At 39.2% G+C, this 19,347-nt stretch overlaps 1 protein-coding gene, 1 long non-coding RNA gene and 2 other non-coding genes across 6 annotated transcripts in view; 1 reads left to right on the forward strand and 3 right to left on the reverse strand.

The window, feature by feature from the left end:
* Positions 1 to 16,862, forward strand: LOC141801740 (hydroperoxide isomerase ALOXE3-like). Of its 3 annotated transcripts, none has more exons than XM_074684965.1 (17): positions 1 to 132; positions 1,228 to 1,550; positions 1,665 to 1,801; positions 3,781 to 3,934; positions 6,736 to 6,940; positions 7,029 to 7,110; positions 7,194 to 7,316; positions 7,909 to 8,012; positions 13,173 to 13,345; positions 13,425 to 13,568; positions 13,761 to 13,964; positions 15,145 to 15,231; positions 15,315 to 15,481; positions 15,567 to 15,688; positions 15,782 to 15,882; positions 15,986 to 16,156; positions 16,239 to 16,862. In XM_074684965.1, the coding sequence occupies exons 4-17, from the start codon at positions 3,788 to 3,790 to the stop codon at positions 16,416 to 16,418; spliced, it is 2,010 nt and encodes a 669-aa protein (XP_074541066.1). In that variant the 5' UTR covers positions 1 to 132; positions 1,228 to 1,550; positions 1,665 to 1,801; positions 3,781 to 3,787; the 3' UTR covers positions 16,419 to 16,862. The 3 variants fall into 3 exon arrangements, with proteins under 3 accessions (XP_074541066.1, XP_074541067.1, XP_074541068.1); XM_074684966.1 differs by having other exon boundaries at positions 1,228 to 1,488; XM_074684967.1 differs by lacking the exons at positions 1,228 to 1,550; positions 1,665 to 1,801.
* trnay-gua (transfer RNA tyrosine (anticodon GUA)) lies at positions 490 to 577 on the reverse strand. Its single transcript is given in 2 exon segments — positions 490 to 525; positions 541 to 577. It is a non-coding gene; the product is annotated as a tRNA-Tyr (tRNA).
* Positions 1,255 to 1,342, reverse strand: trnay-gua (transfer RNA tyrosine (anticodon GUA)). The gene is given in 2 exon segments: positions 1,255 to 1,290; positions 1,306 to 1,342. It is a non-coding gene; the product is annotated as a tRNA-Tyr (tRNA).
* The window catches only part of LOC141801742 (uncharacterized), a 4,763-nt gene continuing 446 nt past the window's right edge, over positions 15,031 to 19,347 (reverse strand). The window contains exon 2 of the long non-coding RNA XR_012599432.1: positions 15,031 to 15,669. This is a non-coding gene — a long non-coding RNA (uncharacterized LOC141801742). The remainder of the gene's footprint in view (positions 15,670 to 19,347) is intronic.

Genomic DNA, 19,347 nt, shown 5'->3' on the forward strand with positions numbered 1-19,347 from the left:
CATGAGTGTGTGATGGCGGATTGAACGAGCGCGACTAAACAGACCTTAAAATTAGTTTAGAAATGCGTAAAATTGAATTTTTAGGGACCTGTATTGTTGGAGTACCGTCATTAATCCGATTTGAAAGTTAAAGTAAGTATTTGAAATCACAAAACCCACTTTTCAATCTTAATTGGCCGCAGAATCAGCGAAGAGAGTGGTGGTCTGGGGGGTGTAATGCCAAATTATGTTACCTGTCAGGATGAATCGTTTTAGCATGCTACATTTTAGCATTGAGGTACTCAACAAACGGCGTTAAACTCTTATGTTATGAACATTGATGAAGAAATATACCCGATTGCCTCCCAAAACACTAAATAAACAGGTTCGTTGATATATTTCAGGTAGATTTTGGTAGAAACGGGGGCCATGTTTACTAATGAGTGTCACAGGTAGCCCGCTAGTGGCTTAGCTAGCGGCAAAAAAAAATAATTAAGCACAAAAAATACCTCCTTCGAGCCGGATTTGAACCAGCGACCTAAGGATATCTTTGGTAGTACTCTACAGTCCTCCGCTCTACCAACTGAGCTATCGAAGGGGCTAGTGTTGGTGTAGACATAAATTTTTAAATAAATGAGCCCAGACTGTCATGGCTAGGACGGCACCTGCGTTACTGTAGCATGGATGCTAATATGACAGCACGTTTAGCCTGTAAATTACCTTCCCCATGTTGCACCGTGCCTTTGTGGTGATAATTCTGTGTAATAACTTTAGGTTGTTTAATAACCAAAATCTGTTTGAATTTGGTGAGAAGTACCAGGGGCGTACCTTTATCTTTTTGACTGGGGTGGCCCAACATGGTATTCAAACTTGTGTAGTCAGAAAGAAAGAGGGGAAAAATACAGCCAATGGCAATGTTGCACCAAAATATTCCCTTTTTTTCTTTTTGTCAGTGAGACAGTGTGCAGGAGTTTAATTGAGGAAGATTTTGCCAACTAGCTCCTTTCTTTTCTTTTCCCTCTTTCCTCTTTTTTAAGGACTCATGAGGCCTTTCCATTCACACTGACAGGTTTCCTCTGATTAAAAAAAATGTGAAGAGTAACTGACAAAAAATGCTACTAAAAAGGAAAAACTACTTGACAGAACAAAGATAAAAATGTACTACCTCGGCAGCTAACTATTACTTTTTATTATGAGCTGCCAATAGTGCTCAATTAGCTTAACTGATGCCTTGTTTGTACATTTTAGGTTGTACTCTCTACAACAAAAGCCACCTCCTTCGAGCCGGATTTGAACCAGCGACCTAAGGATATCTTTGGTAGTACTCTACAGTCCTCCGCTCTACCAACTGAGCTATCGAAGGGGCAAAATGGTGATGACTGCACAGGAATCCTACTATCCCAATAACTTTACATTATATTCGCTGTGAGGAGAACCCATTGGACTGCAGCGCCACCCTGTGGCCTGGAGTCTCGTGTACACTGCCGTGAAGATGTGACTTTTAATAAGGTATATGTTTGTATTGAATATGTAGATTGGATTGGGACAAAAATTCTTTGTAATGCAGCAAGGTAAGTTTTTTTTTTCCACATTCCCCTTTAAATTTAAGTGATGAGTACATATACAGTAGGATGTAGCATTATTATTATTATTTTAAATCAAAGTTGTTTTACGTCTTTATACAGAGAGGAGAGGACAGTGGATTGAGGAGGAAACAGGGCTAGAGTGGGGAGTAACATGCAGGAAAGAGGCCACAGACTGGATTCGAACCCAGGCCGTCCATGCGAGGATGAACTACATGGAGCGCCACCTAGACCACTAGGTAATCCGTGCCCCGAAATGATAGTTTTTATTTAAAGCTATGGTCTGCCAGCCGATCAGAGCAGAGCCGACTGTGGGCGAGGCTTTACCTTTCTCTGTGTGTCTTCACCAGCTCAGTTTACAATGCTAAAGATGTATGGCTAACTTATGCTAACATCTATTGACAGAGCCGACCGGTTCTGACCAGCAGCGTTCAGTCATTAGCCAGTACAGGCTCAGACTAACCAGAGTTATTCAGCTGATATCTCCCACTGTGGTAAACAAAGTCATTACCTGTTCAACAGAAACTCAGCTGTCTCTGCGTCAGTCTTCAGTCCCAAATCCCTCTGCAGCTTTTTCCACCGCTCGTACATTTCTCCAATATTCAGTCTCTGTTGGCGCCTGTATCGCTCATAATTCTTCTTGCTTCAGCCTTTTCCTTGAGACTTTTTTCGTTTTCTTCCCTGTGGAGGGTAACAGTAACAGCTTCCTGGTTTCGGTCTTCTCTGGCTCCATGACGCTTCGGTAGCTGAGCAGCTAGCTGACGTGAGAGGGGTAGTGGGGAAGGACGAGGTGGGAGACAGGGGATTGGTCAACTAGTATGCAGCTTTGCAGCAGATATACTAAATGGATTTTTTTCGTTTTTTTTGGTCTTAATGTTGTGTAGCTTGGACCATAGGACCATTACAGCCCTATAATCGGTGTTATTAAGATGTACAAAGCTTCCAAATCGTACACCATAGCTTTAGGTTTTTGAAAGTAGGGTCAGTAAACAAGTGGAACAAGAGAAAAGTTTCTTGTATTAAGACATTATTCTAGTTCTAAGCAAATTTTTGAGCAAATTTTTATGTTCTCTTTGGCAGACCCTTTTTTTAGTTGTTACAAGCAATTCATTTTGTTTTTAAAAAACTTAAAACAAGACATTTTCTGAGCTAAATGTGGCTCATATTGTGTGTAATAAGACATTTTTTACCTAAAACAAGACAAAAACACTTGGTAAGATTTCAGTTTTTTGCAGTGTAGAAATGTGTATGAGCTAAGAGGAAATTTATCCAAAAGTCTTCCTTCCATGCCAACATTAAGCATTATCGACCTGATTTGATCTTCTTTAAAGTATGATTGATGACTTTTACTGTTATAAACAGAATCTGGAGCCAAATGAAAACAGCTTCTCAAAGTTAGTTTAAGACAGTTTCGATTTGATGTAGATTATAAAAGAGAGTAATGTGTTTTTGAGGGCAGTGAAACATCAGTATAGAATTTTTTTAAGAGGACTAATAATTCAAAAATGTTGAAAAGTAATCTACCAAAGCTCAGAAATAAGCAAAGACACACTTACAGAAGCACCAAAGCAGTATTTTGAAATCTGAGCTTCATGTTCATGTTGGTACATCTTCTTCCCGGGAGTCTGAAGCATCATTTTATTTCCTGAAAAACGAACAAGTCGGAGCAGGCGGTGCTGAAGAATTCCTCCTGAGGAGGTTTGAAGTTTCTCTGTGACTCTTGATTCACTTATAACGCAAATGTCACAGTCTGATTATTTAAACAGACATGCAGTCATGTTTGATGTTTACGTTTGTGGTTAGGATTAATAATCTGTCAGAGTATCCTACTTTGGAAAATAAGGTTTGTTTGGTGAGTGGATGTACACAGATCACAGGGGTCAAAGGGCACGAGCCAGCTCATGTATGTCCAGGTTTGAGGGTACGGCCCTCCTGTGGTTCACAGACGCTCTGTAAAATGAGCAGTTAAGTTTTGTAAATGCAGACATGAAGTAAGCTACAGATCCTTAACTCTGCCTTTTACCCTGCTTTACGCTGGAAACCAGAACCAGAAATACAGCATAGCTTACACCACCTCATACGTTAACAAAGACTCTGGAGGTGGTCTCTCACAGCTCAGGTCGGGGGAGGTATGACAGGAGGCAGAGGAGTCAGAGAAACCTGAAGACGAGCACACGGAGGACTCACCTTCTCCTGTTTCTCACGACCGTCTCCACAGAGCAGCCATGCCTGAGTATAAGCTGGAGGTGACCACGGGGGACCTGAAACACGCAGGAACGTTCGATAATGTTTACGTCACCTTGTTTGGGACTGAGGGGCAGAGTGAAAGGAGCCACCTGGACAACTTTGGGATCGACTTTATAACAGGAAAGGTGAGTTAAATACAAGTTACCACATTGGCAATTGTTCTTTTTTGTCACAAGTGAAAATGCAAAGTTGTCTTTAAATGACTGAAAAGTATTTTCTGCACTTATCGAGTATGACAAGACAATTTTTACTTAAAACAAGACAAAAACACTTGATAACGTTTCACTTTTTTGTAAATCCCATTATGTAAAGTTTTGTGCTTCTGAAACTGCATAAGCATGTTTGAAGGTATCTTTGGAGACTTTTTTAAAATGCATTACGCCAGGAAAACAAGCTAGAAGACTCCAAAAATGAAGTTTGTGTGAAATGTTTTGGTAACATTTGTTTTGGTGTGATTGTTCTTTATACTTAACTATTTAAAAAAACATGAGTGCAATAACAGGTGAACCTTTTTATTTATTTGATTGTTTTGTATTATAGTCTTCAAATCTATACATCAAAAAAAGATTTTGGTTTAATTTTACCTTAAAGTGATATTTTTTTTTTGCACTTTTTCTGAAAGAATTCTACACAAAATGTTTGGGGGGAACTTTTGTGTGTGTTGTATTTGTTTCTGAAAACAAATGACACTAAAGTAATTTGTAGTCACCTTTAAACTTTGCCCAAATTGTCCTATGTTTTACAACATAATCAAAAGAAATAATCACAAAAACACCTTAAGATCCACAGTTTGATGAAACATCAAGTTTAAATATTATTTAATATACAATGTATCTGCATCAGTATCGCCACCTCTAGTCAAAATGTAAAAGTAAAATTACCAAAAAGTCCGACTTCTCACTCTGGAATTTTCCAATTTTCTACCTCATATGTGTCATCTGTAAGACAAACTTTGTTTGCTTTCTTCTGACACTTTTGACTCACTTTATGTAGAGTTATTCAAGTTTAAAAATGCGACATGTATTAGAAACAGGTAAAAATGCAAATGGAAAAAAAGTCAGACTTCTCACTGTACATTTTTTTATTATTCAATTTTCTACCCCATATGTGCACTACTCCTAATTCAGATTCAGACAAGTTTTTAATCCCTCATTGGGCAATTTGTGTGGAGCAGCTCGTACAAGAAAGTAAGTCAAATGTCTGCTTGTTAAAGGCGCCCAGTGCTCCCAGCCCAGCGCGGCTCCAAATCACTAGCCAGACTCTTCTCCTCTGTTGTTCCCAAATGGTGAATGAATTACCTAACTCTATACTATCCACAGAGTCCCTTTCTACTTTAAGGGCGTATTCAGACCTGGACCGTTTGGTCCACTTTAAACAGACCAGGGTTCGTTTCCCACGCTGGTGCAGACTTTTCATGCAGGTGTGAATAGACACAAACGAACCCTGGTGTGGACCAAACAACCGGACCCAGACCCACTTTTTGAGGTGGTCTCGGTCCGCTTCCAAATGAACTCTGGTGTGGTTCGTGGTTCTCCGGTGCAGGTCTGACTACAAACCAAGGTCCATCTGAACTAACTACAGGATACATGCTCCTTTTGGGCCTATAGAGCCACCGTAACCTAACCGTCTTTGGTTCATACCTGATCCTCCGTCTTCTGTTTAGCCACGCTGTAGCTAGCATGTTGTGGGTCAGGACACGCAGAGCATAGCGCCTCCTTGCTGCGATCATTGGTCTTCCTGTTCCTAAATTGTAAACGGTGTTGTTAAGCTGCTTTGAAGGAGCTGCTCTTGAAACTGAAAATGATTTAGCAGCTCTAATAAGAGCACAAACACACATGTTTACCTCCATTTCCAGGTCTGTACTCTGTGTGCCGCCCTTTGTCAGTGCTGTCCAATGAGAGCACTGATCCTCACACACCTGGATGTGTTTACAGAATATAGTCCACTTGATAAAAGTACAATCTGAATATGAACCGCACCAAACGAAAAAAATAAAGTCTGCTTTTGGTCCGGACCAAACAAGTGGACCAAAGGACTTTTCTGCTCTGAATACAGCCTGAGTCTTCTCCTCTTTGTCCTCAGGGGGAGAAGGAGTCAGAAGGTCTCAGACTCAGCTCTCAGTGAATTTTCAGCACTAATTACTGAATATTGTTAAAGGTTGAAGTATTCTGTTTCTGCAATTAATTGTGGTTTGTGTTGCACTTAACGGCAGCACCTGCAGCCAAATAACTCGCAGCACTTGGTCGCACTAACTAGGTTTTCCTTTTGTCTAAATTCTTGCTGGTGTTGTACGTCACTTTGGACAAAAGCGTCTGCTAAATGAAACTGGAGAACTGTAGGAGATATGCCAGCCAATCAGAATGAACCTCCCCGAAAAAAAAACACCTAACTCTTAGTGGCGTAAAACTACGGTTTGGTGTGAGGCCTAAATGTTTAAAAATATGCTTGATTTCCCCAACACCCAGCCACGTGTGGACATGGCCTCCTTGTCTGCTGGTTATACAGTGAGTTTAAGCCTCCCTGCTTTACACCAAGTATTTTAAAACAGATAATAACAATACTATGAGACGGTTTCTGTTTTTAACAGAGAGCTGAAACCAACAGAAAAGTCAAAGTCAAACTCCTTTGTTTTTGATACATTTAACTCTAAAAAATGTTGAAATCATTGAGCTATGCTTTGTATTAAATGTACACATAACCCTCACATTCACTCACCCCTGCTCTGTTTGTACTTGCACGTCTAATTGCAGCTGTCTCCTTCACTTCCTGTTTGAGTTTCAGGCACATTAAGCCTGACATGACAGCTATACCTTCACAGGCGTGTCCTGTTTAGTTCCAGCTTGCACAAATTACCGTCTATAACTGAAACATGTCAGCTATTACTGGTTTCGTCACATCATAATTTACCTGTTTCTTCCCTCCACAGGTAGGAACCTACACCCTGAAAACCAGCTCCTCTCTGGGGACGCTCCTGCTCATCAAGGTGGAGAAAGACCCGTTTTTCATCCTCCCTGAAGACGAGTGGTTCTGCTCCAAAGTGGTGGTGACGACTCCAGAGGGGGGCGCTCTCCTCTTCCCCTGCTACAGGTGGATCTCCAGAGGGGAGCTGGTGGAGCTGAGAGGAGGGAAAGGTCTGCGTCTAGCTCCCGGATCCTTTCACAGACTCGTCCTGCTCATTTCCACACTTCATGCAAACTGTTCCTCTTTGTTTCTCTCCAGCTGCCAAGGTTTTTGAGGAAGAGCACCCCCTGCTGATCGAGCACTGGAAAAAGGAGCTGAAGTCCAAAAAGAGCTTCTACCAGTCGGTGTTACGTGCTGCAGATATGATCTCACGGCTAACCTGTGTGTGTTTCCTTCAGCTTTAAACCTTTGCTTTGTTTATAGATGGAAAGTTCTGGCTGAAGGTCTGTCCCACATCAATCACTTCAACGCTCCATCCGAGCTCCCAGCCGAGGTCCGCTTCTCCGAGTCCAAATCCGATGAAGTCGCCGACACACAGAAGATAACGTGAGTCTTTAACGAACTGGAGCACAGACTCTACAGAGGCTCTTCTACAGTAAAATGTATTTTTATGTTGAAATGCTGACTCAGCACTTTTTTTGGTTCGTTACTACTTCTTCAAATTTTGTCCAATTTTTACTCTTCAAATTTTAAACTATTCAGCTTCTTCTGGAGATGTTTTCTATGACTTTTCTTATCTCTAACCCTTTAACTTTTTGATTTATTCAGCTTTTTCTGACAAAAAAATGTGTTGTTTTGCTCAAAAAATGACCAAATGTTAAGAGAAAACCACATTTTCCCTCAACCTGCTGCAATGTTAATTTTGATGTACCTCGTCACCTCAGCTCTATTTGTGACTACATCTCTATCTCGCTGCCCTGTGCTCATTTTTGGCTCTAAAAACTTGTAAAACACATCATCGTGTTTATCAGATTTTCACGATGTTATCATTTTTCTGATAGCCCTCACGGTTGCCCCATAGCTTCAGGAAATTTGGACCCTACGTTTCGTTTTTTTATCCTTTGTCTCACATAGAAGTTATTAAACATTTGCGGCGAGGAAATGCAACTTCTCTCGTTTTATCTTGTCGTCTCTGCAGGGGCCTTGAACTCAAGATCAAGGGGCTGCTGGGATCAGCTGAGAAATGGGAAAGCATCGACGACATGAAACGGATCTTCTGGTTTAAAAGCACAACAATGTCAGGTATGTTTCCTGTTTGGCAGCTTTACTCCTCACAAACATCCTAGAATCTGGACCAAACATCACAGCAGAGATACGTCCTGTTTGTCAGCCAACCTCAGAGAAGTAAATAACAGCTGTTAAACAGGTTTTTCTGGATCTCTGATAAGTTATCTGAAAGGCCGATCAGGTGTTAACAGATCGACCTGAGGAAACTGTTTTTAAATCCTGAGGTTTGATAACTTAAAGAGAAATGGGTCCGTTTTGTATTCTTAGGCATAGTAATAGTGGGCAGACAAAGAGGGGGTTTATGGGACATGAAAACAACTGGGGCTAACTTCAGACCAAGCTTGTAAGGGGTTATGTGATGTCCTTTCTTGCCAGTTGATCCTAACTGACCAAAGTAAATGACCCCCAGTCAACTGTAACTGCCACACGAGTCTGAAAAGGGATCCACATCCTGGGTGGACTTGTCTAAAAGCTTAACCGTGGAGCTGATTGGTTTAACCCACTCTGTAACTATGACCCACTTCATGCTGTAACCATGAAGCCATAATGATAGTCATAAACAGAGCAGGTCTGTATAGTATACCACACTTTAATTTTGGGATTTTTTTAGGGACCTGCCTTATTGGTATGTTTAATCATAGACTGGGCTGGTTGTTCAAAGAAGAACTGAATCTGGATCAAAATAATCCGGATTTGGAAATCCCATTTCTGCTATCCAGGATCAGGTAATCCGTCTCAGTTTTATTCCAGTTTTTCAAAGCGACATTTGATTGGATCACTCTAATCCGGTTACACAGTTTTCAAGATTGCCTAATCCAGATTACCATTCCCCTAAATAGGACAATGTATGTGTCAGGTCATCAACATCCCTCTGCAGTCTGAAAGTATGCGAAAGTTTGACATGTGGAGTTCGATTAAAAAACAAACAGAAAGCCATATGTAACATCAGATAAAAAAAACTTTAAATTTCTTGTCTGCTTCCAATAAGCTTTAGACATGAGATACAATCAATCAATCAATCAATCAATCAATCAATCAATCAATCAATCTTTATTTGTACAGCGCCAAATCATAACAAATGTTATTTCAAGACACTTTACAAAAACATTTACAGGTCTAGACCCGTAAATGTTAATAAAATTTTATTAGCAGAAACCCAACATCAAGACAAGATAAGGAGTCTTATCTTATCTTAATCCACCATGAGTACAGGACTTTGCAGCATTTAGCAAGTTAGATACAAAAAATGATATAAAGAAAACCCGAGCTTAGTCCAAAACTGTGTGGCTCCTACGCTTTCAGGATATGTCCACACATAGCCGGGTATTTAGGAAAACGCTTGTATTTTTATATGCTTACGCCTGTCGTCCACACAAAACCGCAGTTTTACGTCACCGAAAACAATGTTTTCTAAAAACCCCGGCCAAAGTGAAAAATTTGGAAAACTCCGGTTTAATGGTTTCGTGTGGACGCCAGTAAATTGAGTTTTCAGTTCTTAAACGTTACAGCTGAATGAACAGTGGCGTTTTCTCCCGGAGGCCAAGGGAAGCCATGCTTCCTCTCTTTTTTTAGACTGTAGCTGTGATTTAATGAAAATACTCCTTTAAACAGTTTCGATACTTCTTCTGTGTTTTGTCACCGTCATCTCTTCCTTATTTCTCTCCTCTAGTTATTGAGCATTTTACAATGTGTAAAACAGCGCCCTCCTAAATGTTCTGTGGCGAATGCGTGGTGAAAATACGATACTGCACGCTGTTGTCCGCAAGGAAGCCAAGCAGAATTGGCGTCCCTTGGTGAAAAAAAACAAGAATGATTAACCAATCAGATGAGGCCGTGGTCATGACACTGCTCATCTGTGATTGACCAAGACTGTGCCAAGGGAAGCCACCCCGTCTCTGGCCTCAAACCAATCAAATCACAGTATCGTCATCATCGAGCCACTGAATGAAATCAGGGAGGTTAGCACATTAGCAGTGAGCATGAAGCGGCAGGTTGTGTGTTTAAGTGGGCGGTTGAATTAATTAATACGATGTTTAAGCTAAGTCAAGAGGACGATGAACGTGTGTGAATGAGTGAGTGAGGGTGGGAGAGCTGAAGGGCGTGTGTCGGTGTTCAAAGTAAGTAAAACGAGCTCTCTCTGGGCGCTCTAACAGGTCCGTTACATGAAATAGCGATACAAACTGCAACAAAGCCTTTTATGTACCCCACTCCCTTAAAAAAAATACAGATAACAGGCTTTGTCTCACTTGGCTTCCTCAAAAAAAATCTCCACGCCACGCCACTGTGAATGAAGGGGGCTCCTTCTGGTTGGCTGACATGGGTTTCACGTCTAGAAATCACTGCCCTTTATGGGTTTGGCGTGCCTCGAGCTGCACTCACTGGCTGATTTACCCGCTGCGTATTTTTACGGAGTATTTTTAAAAACGAACGAGTGGGGGATATTCGTTTTTGAAAATACCCAGCTACGTGTGGATATGGCCTCAGACACCTTCGTGTTAATGAACCCAAAAGTTTAACACCTGCGGCCACCTCAGCTTGCATCCCATGATGCTGCTATGACCTCTAGTGGCCAGGTACAAAATAAAAACAACTGTAAAAAAAAAAAGTAACACATGGCTCTTACAGAATTATTCAGACACATTTTGTGTGTATGTTTGTGACTGTCTCCTTTTTAACTCAGCAAACTTGACTGTCCAGAAAGGTGCTTTTAAATAAAATGTATTATTATTATTATTATTATTATTATTATTATTATTATTATTATTATTATTATTAGGGTCCTCGGCCTGAGCAGAGGGCACCTTCTAGCAGGGCTAGAAGGTGTCCTCCGCCGAAGGCCGAAGGCGGAGGACACTATTGTTCCTGCTGTGTTTCTTTATTCTTCATTATTATTCCGTCCGCGCTTTGAACGCTAATTAGACCCCCTTAACATGCTCAAAAACTCACCAAAATTGGCAAGCACCCCAGAATCGTGAAAAATTTTCGTTTAATACCAAACATGACCCCCTACATCCCATAATAAGCTCAATAGCGCCACCTATGTGCACGCTAAGGGCCCTAGCTCGGGCTAGGAATGTCGTAGAGAGATGAAACCAACACCAAAACGTTCGTGTCATCGAGACGCAAAAATCATATGCTGCTACCCTGGACCTATCTCCAACAGGAAGCCGGCTATTTGCCTCCGAAAAAAAAAAAAAAAAATTCCCCTTGCTGCAAATATGATCTCCTCTGAAACCAAAAATGGTACATGCCTGAAAATACCATCACATGACAGACCAGACCCTGATCTACAAAAGTTGTCCAGGAATTTGTTTTTTCGGGCTCGGTTTTCGAATGGCGAGCCCTCAAAGTCGCCGACCGCTTTTGGGCCAATTCAGGATTTCTCCATGTTAGCAGATGATGAGAACAGATTTCAGGTCAAAACACACATTCTTCTAGTGCCGCATTTGGGCCTCTAGACAAAAAACTAAAACTCATAGAGCTTTAAAAATTACATGGTTGGATTCCTGACAAAATTCCCTACAACCATATGATATCTTTACACAGATTAAGCCAACATTGTGGCCTACAGGACAAGTAGTTCGGCCATTTCTCTAAAATAAAAAATCAATTTCTAGCACTTTTCCACCGGTTTTTAGTGAGGCATTTCGCCTTCTAGTGAAAAAAGTATAACTCCTACAGCTTAAAAAATGCCAAAAATGGATTCCTCACAAGCTCTACTATCAAATATGATATTTTTGACACAGATTGGGGTAAAATTGTGGACTCAATGAGGATTTCTTTACTTAAGATGGCTGATAAACTCTCCCTCCAGACTCTAGTCACACTCTTGTCACGCTAATTAGAACTCCAAGCATGCAGCTGGTGATGTCATTCAGCACAGCAGAGGATACGTTGCCATGGTATCAACTGACTCCCTGACATCCAATAATATTCTCTCAGAGCCATTAGGCTCACTTCAAGCCTACACACAGCAAAACAGCCCTAACTGGGGCTAGGAATGTCGTAGAGAAATGAAACGAACACTGAAATGTTCGTCTCATTTTGTTGGACACATTGGAGGGAAAACCGGCAGGAGCCCGAGGACCCGTCTAACGCTGCTTGCAGCTTTAATTATTATTATTATTATCAAAGTCGTCCAGGATCTCACCCAGGCGGCATCAAACATTTCATAGAGGTTCAGTTATATCACTGAGCAAACATGAACCACACCTACAAATTAAACCCATCATAATTACCCTCATAGCTACACAAACATGTACAGAAACCTACAGACATCGTACACACATATGCTACACTCAAACATAGGACACCCTGATAAATAAATTCCCCTTTAAGAAGCTTCAATAAACAATCTACACCCAGCACAAGTTCAAAGACTGATTTGCTGAAACAGTTTGAACAGGTGATTTGGTGAAATGATAAACACTGCCTGAAAGAAAAACTAACAGAGCAAACACACCATCAGAGAGGTGTTCAGTTAAAGGAACATTTACCATAGACGTCAATAATAAGTCCAGGTCTTTCCTTAAACACACTTTCATAAACAAGTGTTTTGATATTTATAGTGTGGAAGTGCTAATATTCTTAATCAACTTTTTACTTTGTGGATTTAATGTAAAGTTGTTTTCAGGCTGAAGTTATGGGAGTCGTTAAACATCCATCCAACTGTTGTAATTTAGGTAATTAGTTTGGGGGTTATGTTGCCACGTGACTTGACCAACTATCAAAGTGCTTCACAGTAATTTCAGTTTTTCAATCACCATGAAGAACTTTGAACAACATTTTATTATTATGAAAGGTGCTTTATAAAAACAGTTGATTGATTTATTGACGTGTGACAATGTTAACAGTGGTGTCTATGGTTAGCCGTTAAAAACTGTGCGCCCTTCCCGAGTCCACGTCTTCACCTATGCCCCTTTGTGGCATTTAACTGCCCGTTTACCTCGAGTGCCCCTTGTGGTGACTGTACAAATTACAAAAACCCAAACAACACAGGTAAAATGACTGAAACACGTAGATTCTGCCATTTTCAGAGAAATGTCTAAACTTCATCCCTGTTTTGGACGAAGAAACAAGCTGATACTCTTGTTTTCCCTTGACTGACCATGCATTACCGTGAAATAAAATCACTTCCTGTTAGATATGTCATATGTTTGTTTGCTGCTCTTTCAGAGTACGTCGCAGAGCACTGGAAGGAAGACGACTTTTTTGGATACCAGTTCCTAAACGGCGTCAACCCCAACGTGATCAAGCGCTGCTCCGAGCTTCCTCCAAACTTTGCCGTCACAGACGAGATGGTGAAGCCGTTTCTAGAGGAGGGCAGCTCTCTGCAGAAGGAAATAAAGGTACAAACATGTTTTAAGTCTTTTCTGTCATTTTCCTTCTGCTTTTTTCTGACAGACTTTTATTTTCTCCCTGATGCAGAAAGGAAAAATCTTCCTCTATGACCAGAAGATCATGGACGGGATCCCAGGCCGAGTCTACGACGATGAAGCTCTGCACATTACAGCAGGACTCTGTTTGTTCTACCTCAACCCTGAGGACAAACTGATGCCGATCGCCATACAGGTATCTGTCCATACAGGTATCTGTCCATACAGGTATCTGTCCATACAGGTATCTGACCATACAGGTATCTGTCCATACAGGTATCTGTCCATACAGGTATCTGTCCATACAGGTATCTGTCCAGGACACCTCTGACTTCATCTTTTTTACGTCAGTTCGATCAGAGACGGTGTGTTTCTGTCCGTGTTTCAGCTTCATCAGGAGCCGTCTGAGCTAAACCCCGTCTTCCTGCCCAGTGACCTGGAGACCGACTGGCTGCTCGCTAAGATCTTCTTAAAAAACGCAGATGGACTGGATCACCAGGCGGTCCATCACCTCATGAAGACTCACTTCCTGTCAGAGGTCTACACTGTGGCGACGCTGCGCAGCTTCCCGGTCATTCATCCCATCTACAAGGTTCGAGACAGCAGAAGGAGGAGTCAGCTTCTTCTTTTATAACCTATTCTCCTGATCTGAAGAGAAATTCTGAGAAAAAATGAATCAAGATGAATTCTTTCTTTATCTTTATTTCTGATGTCTAAACTGCTGGGGGGGGGTGTCAATCACAGTGAACAAAGTGAGGCTAAACAGACTTTTTTTATATATTCCACAGTAATGTGTGCCAAATTTGGCTGTGAAAAGGAATGTAATGAGCGTTTTTTATTTTTGCATAAGAACACAGGGGGCACTTAATCAACATAAACAAAGTCCCTTGTAGGAGCTTTAATTTTTATTTTGAGAATGTAAAAAACATCTAAACAAAGTCATTCATTTTGCAGTGAAAGATAAATATACAATACAAAGTAGCGATGTGTTTTTTTTATTTGAGTTTTCAGGGAAACTATCTATTAAAAAATGCAAATTATGAAGTATTTCATTTTTTGTTGTTGTTGTTTTGTTTTGTTTTTTCGTTTTGTTTCGTTTGTTTTTTTTCATTTCATTTGGGTTTTTTTGTTTTGCTGTTCTTTTTTTGTTTTGTTTTTTCTTTTTTTTTTTCATTTTGTTTTGTTTTTTGTTTATGGTTTGTTTTTTCATTTTGTTTTGTTTTGTTAATATGGTTTGGTTTTTTCAGTTTCATTTTTTTGTTTATGTTTTTTTTTCATTTTGTTTTGTTTTGTTTTGTAAATGTGTTTTTTTTTCATTTGTTTTTTGTATTGCTGTTCTTTTGTTTTGTTGTTTCATTTGCTATTTTTCTTTTCTTTTCTTTTTTTTTTTTTTTTTTTTTGTTTATGGTTTGTTTTTTTTCATTGTATTTTGTTTTGTTTAGTTTTGTTTATGGGGCTTGGGATTTTTTTTTTATTTCATTTCATTTACTTTTTGTTTTGCTGTTCTTTTGTTCCATTTTGGTGTTAATTTTTTTTTCCTTTCTTTTTTTGGTTTTGTTTTTGTATTGCTGGGGATGACTCTGTGAGCAGACCTTGTGACTTTATGTATGAAGTGGTTAATTTATGACCATCTTAAAAATCTGATTAGGATAAGGCTTTTTGTTTGTTTGTTTTTAGTTTGATGTTTTTTTTATTTTTTTCTGCTTCCTGTGGTGAACAACACAACCAGGACAACAATGACCATCTTTCTGTTTTTCCCTCCATCTCTCCAGCTGCTGTTTCCACACTTCAGATACACTCTGCACATAAACACTGGAGGCCGAACGTCTCTGTTTGGACCAAACGGGGCTCTGAGTATAGTACGGGAACCTAACGTATAACATGTTATTATAAGTAGTAATGCCATGCAGTAAGTTAATACCTCCACCTGTTGGACTTTCAGAGCTCACCTGGGTACGAGGGTTTGATCGAGCTCATGAGGAGAGCTCTGTCTGAGCTGACCTACAGCTCCCTCTGTCTGCCAGACAACATCACTGCACGAGGGTTGGAGTCCATCCCCAACTTCTACTACAGAGACGACGGCTTGAAGCTGTGGAGCATCATCCACAGGTTTCCCTCAGAGAAATGTGAACTCAGTCTTTCCATCATATACGGGTGTTTTTCTTAAACTCTACTCCATTATTGTGTTTCCCAGCTTTGTGAAGGCGGTGGTTGATCACTTCTACCCGTCAGACAGAGAGGTCCAACAGGACACAGAGCTGCAGGAGTGGATCAGTGAGATCTTCACACATGGAGTCCTGGGAAACAAAGCCTCAGGTCAGGAGAAATAATCAGAAACACAACATGAGTAGAGCTTTTAAAGCAGCCGTCGGTTATTATTCAGCTGATGTTTGTTCTGCTGACAAACAGAGTTTCCATCAAGCTTCACTGCTCCTGAGGAAGTGACCAAGTTCTGCACCATGGTGATCTTCACAGCAACAGCTCAACATGCTGCCGTCAACAACGGACAGGTGAGGAAACAACAAGAAACAGATCTGCTTTAACTGTTTACGTCAACATCACATCAGCCATTCAAGTTTAATCTTTCTTTAATAATTATCTTTGAAAATTCAGTATGACTACAACTCATGGCTGCCCAACTGCTCGCTCCTGCTGCACAAACCTCCTCCAACCACTAAGGGGCAGTCCACCACAGAGACCATCCTGGAGACGCTCCCAGACGTCGGAGAGACGGTCATCTTTTCTGCCATCCTGTGGCTGCTTTCAGCGAAATACTCTGACGAGGTAAGAGCGGTGTGAACGACCCATGTTTATTAAAATCAGGTTTTAAACTCTAACTCGTGCTAACTCGTGCTAACTTCTGCAGGTTTTCTTGGGCGCGTACCCTGAGGAGCGATTCGACGAGCCTGAGGTGAAACTCATGATTAAAGAATTTCAGGCAGAGCTGTCGTACCTCAGCGAGGAAATCACCGCCAGGAACGCAGCGCTCAAGATACCGTACACGTATCTGGACCCCAAAGAGATTGAGAACAGTATCACCATCTGAAAAATCGCTGAGCGAGTCACAAATGGAAATGTGTGAAAGAGGCAAACTGCAGGTGACTCAGGCTTTGTGGGGCAGCTGTACATTCAGCAGTGTTTAATAACTCTGGTGCTGATTTATGAGTCCAGAACATTTGGTAAATCCCTGTCGCTAACTTTTATCATGCTTCTGTGAGCACATTTAAAACTTTCTCATCTGTTGTATCAGTTAAGGATTCACACTCGTTTTGCAGTTATTGTTCTTATTAGCAAAATAAAAAACATATCTCTATTTATTCATCAATGCTTTCTTTTTCTGGTTTACATGAACAGCATTAAACTGTTTTTCTTTTTTTTTTTCTTTATTCTTTACAAATAATAGTCGTTTATATGAAAAAAGTTTGGTTATTCAGCCCCTTTACACTTCAAAAAATGTAAAATCTATGCTATGTTTGGGTACACAAAGACTGCAATACATAATTCATTCCTACTAATATGTTTTTAACATCTTCCAGGATAAATCATCCATTGTTTTTATTCACTAATCTGTCCAACAATGTAACCTCAGGAAGTTATCTGTTCATTTATTTTTTAACCACAAAGCCAAAGGTCAATTTTACTGGAACATTAAAACTTTATGACAAACATTTTATGGTCAGGATTCAAACCTTTTAATTTTTTTAAATTATTATTATTATTTTACTTTATTTTTTTCAATCAGTCAAAACTCATTATTTATCAAATTAAATTGTCTCAAATAATAATAGTAATGAAAACAGCACAAACAACCAAAACAAAACAAAACAAACGAACAAAAATAAATAAATAAATAAATAATTATTAAAAATAAATAAATAAATAAATAATAATAATAATAATAATAATAATAAAAAAAAACACTGAGGAGGAATTATACATATACATATTTATTTCAGATTTTGAGAGTAACAGCAAAATGATTACTAAGAAATGGAAAAAAAAAAAAATTCACCAGGTATCAAAAATTGGATAACTTCAATACAAGAAGTACAGATGAACGAAAAGATAACACACAAAATAAGGAACATGGAAAATGTTTTTTTATAAACGGTGGTATGTAAAAGAAATTGGCTGCAAAATAATTTAACATATAAATCAAATAAAAGGGAAAGAAAAAAAGGAAGGAAAAAAACAAATAAAAAAGAATAGTTTTAGTCATAGTCCTTGCTAACAAATTTCAGTTTAAAATAAATAGCCATTTTGTTGTTTCTCTTTTTCTTTAACAAAGAAATAACCAATTAACGAAAAACAATGAACTACTAAAGGACTAAGACTAAAACAGATGAATACAGTAATTAAGCCGATCTATCAAACCTTTTAAAATATAAGAATATTTTCTGTTGGAGCTATGATATAATTTCATTTGTCCCATTTTTATTTCTATTTTTTGTTCCTTTATTTGACAGTTTTTCTCCATTGGTTTGGCTCATTTCTTGAAACAGAAATTACATTCTCAAAACTCAAAGGTCATTTGGCAAAACAGTGTTACAGCTTAGCACAACACCACAGATCACCTTCAAAAGCTCACCTCTGTACCAAAACTGTTCATTTGCCCTTCAAAACTAAATTCCTTTCCCACACAAATAGTCAGTGCCACCAAAATTCAAAAATCCTTTTCAGTTGCTTTGGCTCATTTCTCTGCACAGACTGGACGTTCTCAAAACTCTTGGTTCTTTTGCCAAAATAACCTGGATGGTTCAGCATAACACCGTGGTTCACCTGCAGAAGCTTTGCGATGCAAGTTCAAGTTTCACCTGACTGTCAATTAATCAATTATCAATTCAATTTTACAAGAGATTCATGTATGGTATTCATGATATTATGATATCAATTGAACAGACTGTTGTGCATGTGATGACTAACACAATGAAACAATGCTGACATGTTTTGAAGAGAATGACCACTGGACTGAGAACCAACAATCAGTTTTGATATAATATAATACTTTTGCAATTTGATGAAATTAATGAGAAATACAACTCAGTTGTGAGCATTTGCCAGGTGGTTTGGAGGTTTGTCCATGTTATTTTGAGAATGTAATTTCTGTTTCAAGAAATGAGCCAAACCAATGGAGAAAAACTGTAAAAAAAGACCATACAGTGCACATGTTGTTTTATGTTTGGTCAGCAGATGGTGCTCAACACCACAAAATGCATATAGATGAGCTCAGGTAATGAGCCAGGTGTGTGTAGAAGGAGGCAAAACAGTTTTTCTGACTGTGTCAGCATGTGATTTTGGATTTATGTGGGCTTAACACCTGTCTTAAAGAAGAAAAGTGTGTGAATACAGAAATAAAGGGGTCACTGCACTCAAAGAGACAACAAAACGAGATTTTCAAATCATCTGTTTCAAAGTGCAAAATCTGTCAAACACAATGCATCACACTGTAAACAGTTTTTAATTTTATTCTATCTTAACATTTACTCAACAGTTATCTTGTTGGTACTTTTTGCTTATTTTATCACCATATTCCTTTTTTATTTGCAACTTCTAAAATTGTGTGACTAGCAAAAGCACTGCTAAATTTTACCCCCTGATTTATAAACTATTCCTGATTTGATTTAGTCAAAAGTTGTGTCATTTTGAAGGATGTTATTAATGTTGCTGTTATTCTCTCATACAATTAAGATGTATGACCATCTCTGTTATTTATAGTCCAAATTATTTTTTATTTTATTTAACTTTTATTTAACCAGGAAGTCCCATTGAGATTTAAAAAAATCTTTTTTACAAGAGACCTGGCCAAAATAGCAGCAGTACAAAGTCACGGTACAAAGGAAATGACACAACACAATCAACTGGTTTAACATAAATAATCAAATACATGTTTGGCTTAAATTGTGATTGGATTTTTATTAAAGTAGTTTAGAAATCTAATTCTTAAGGCTTTAATTAAACAATAGCTGGAAGTAGAT

Source organism: Halichoeres trimaculatus, unplaced genomic scaffold, assembly GCF_033239565.1.
Source record: "Halichoeres trimaculatus isolate MK-OKI-2021-1 unplaced genomic scaffold, fHalTri1.1 fHalTri1_scaffold_13, whole genome shotgun sequence".
In the NCBI taxonomy this organism is placed as follows: domain Eukaryota; kingdom Metazoa; phylum Chordata; class Actinopteri; order Labriformes; family Labridae; genus Halichoeres; species Halichoeres trimaculatus.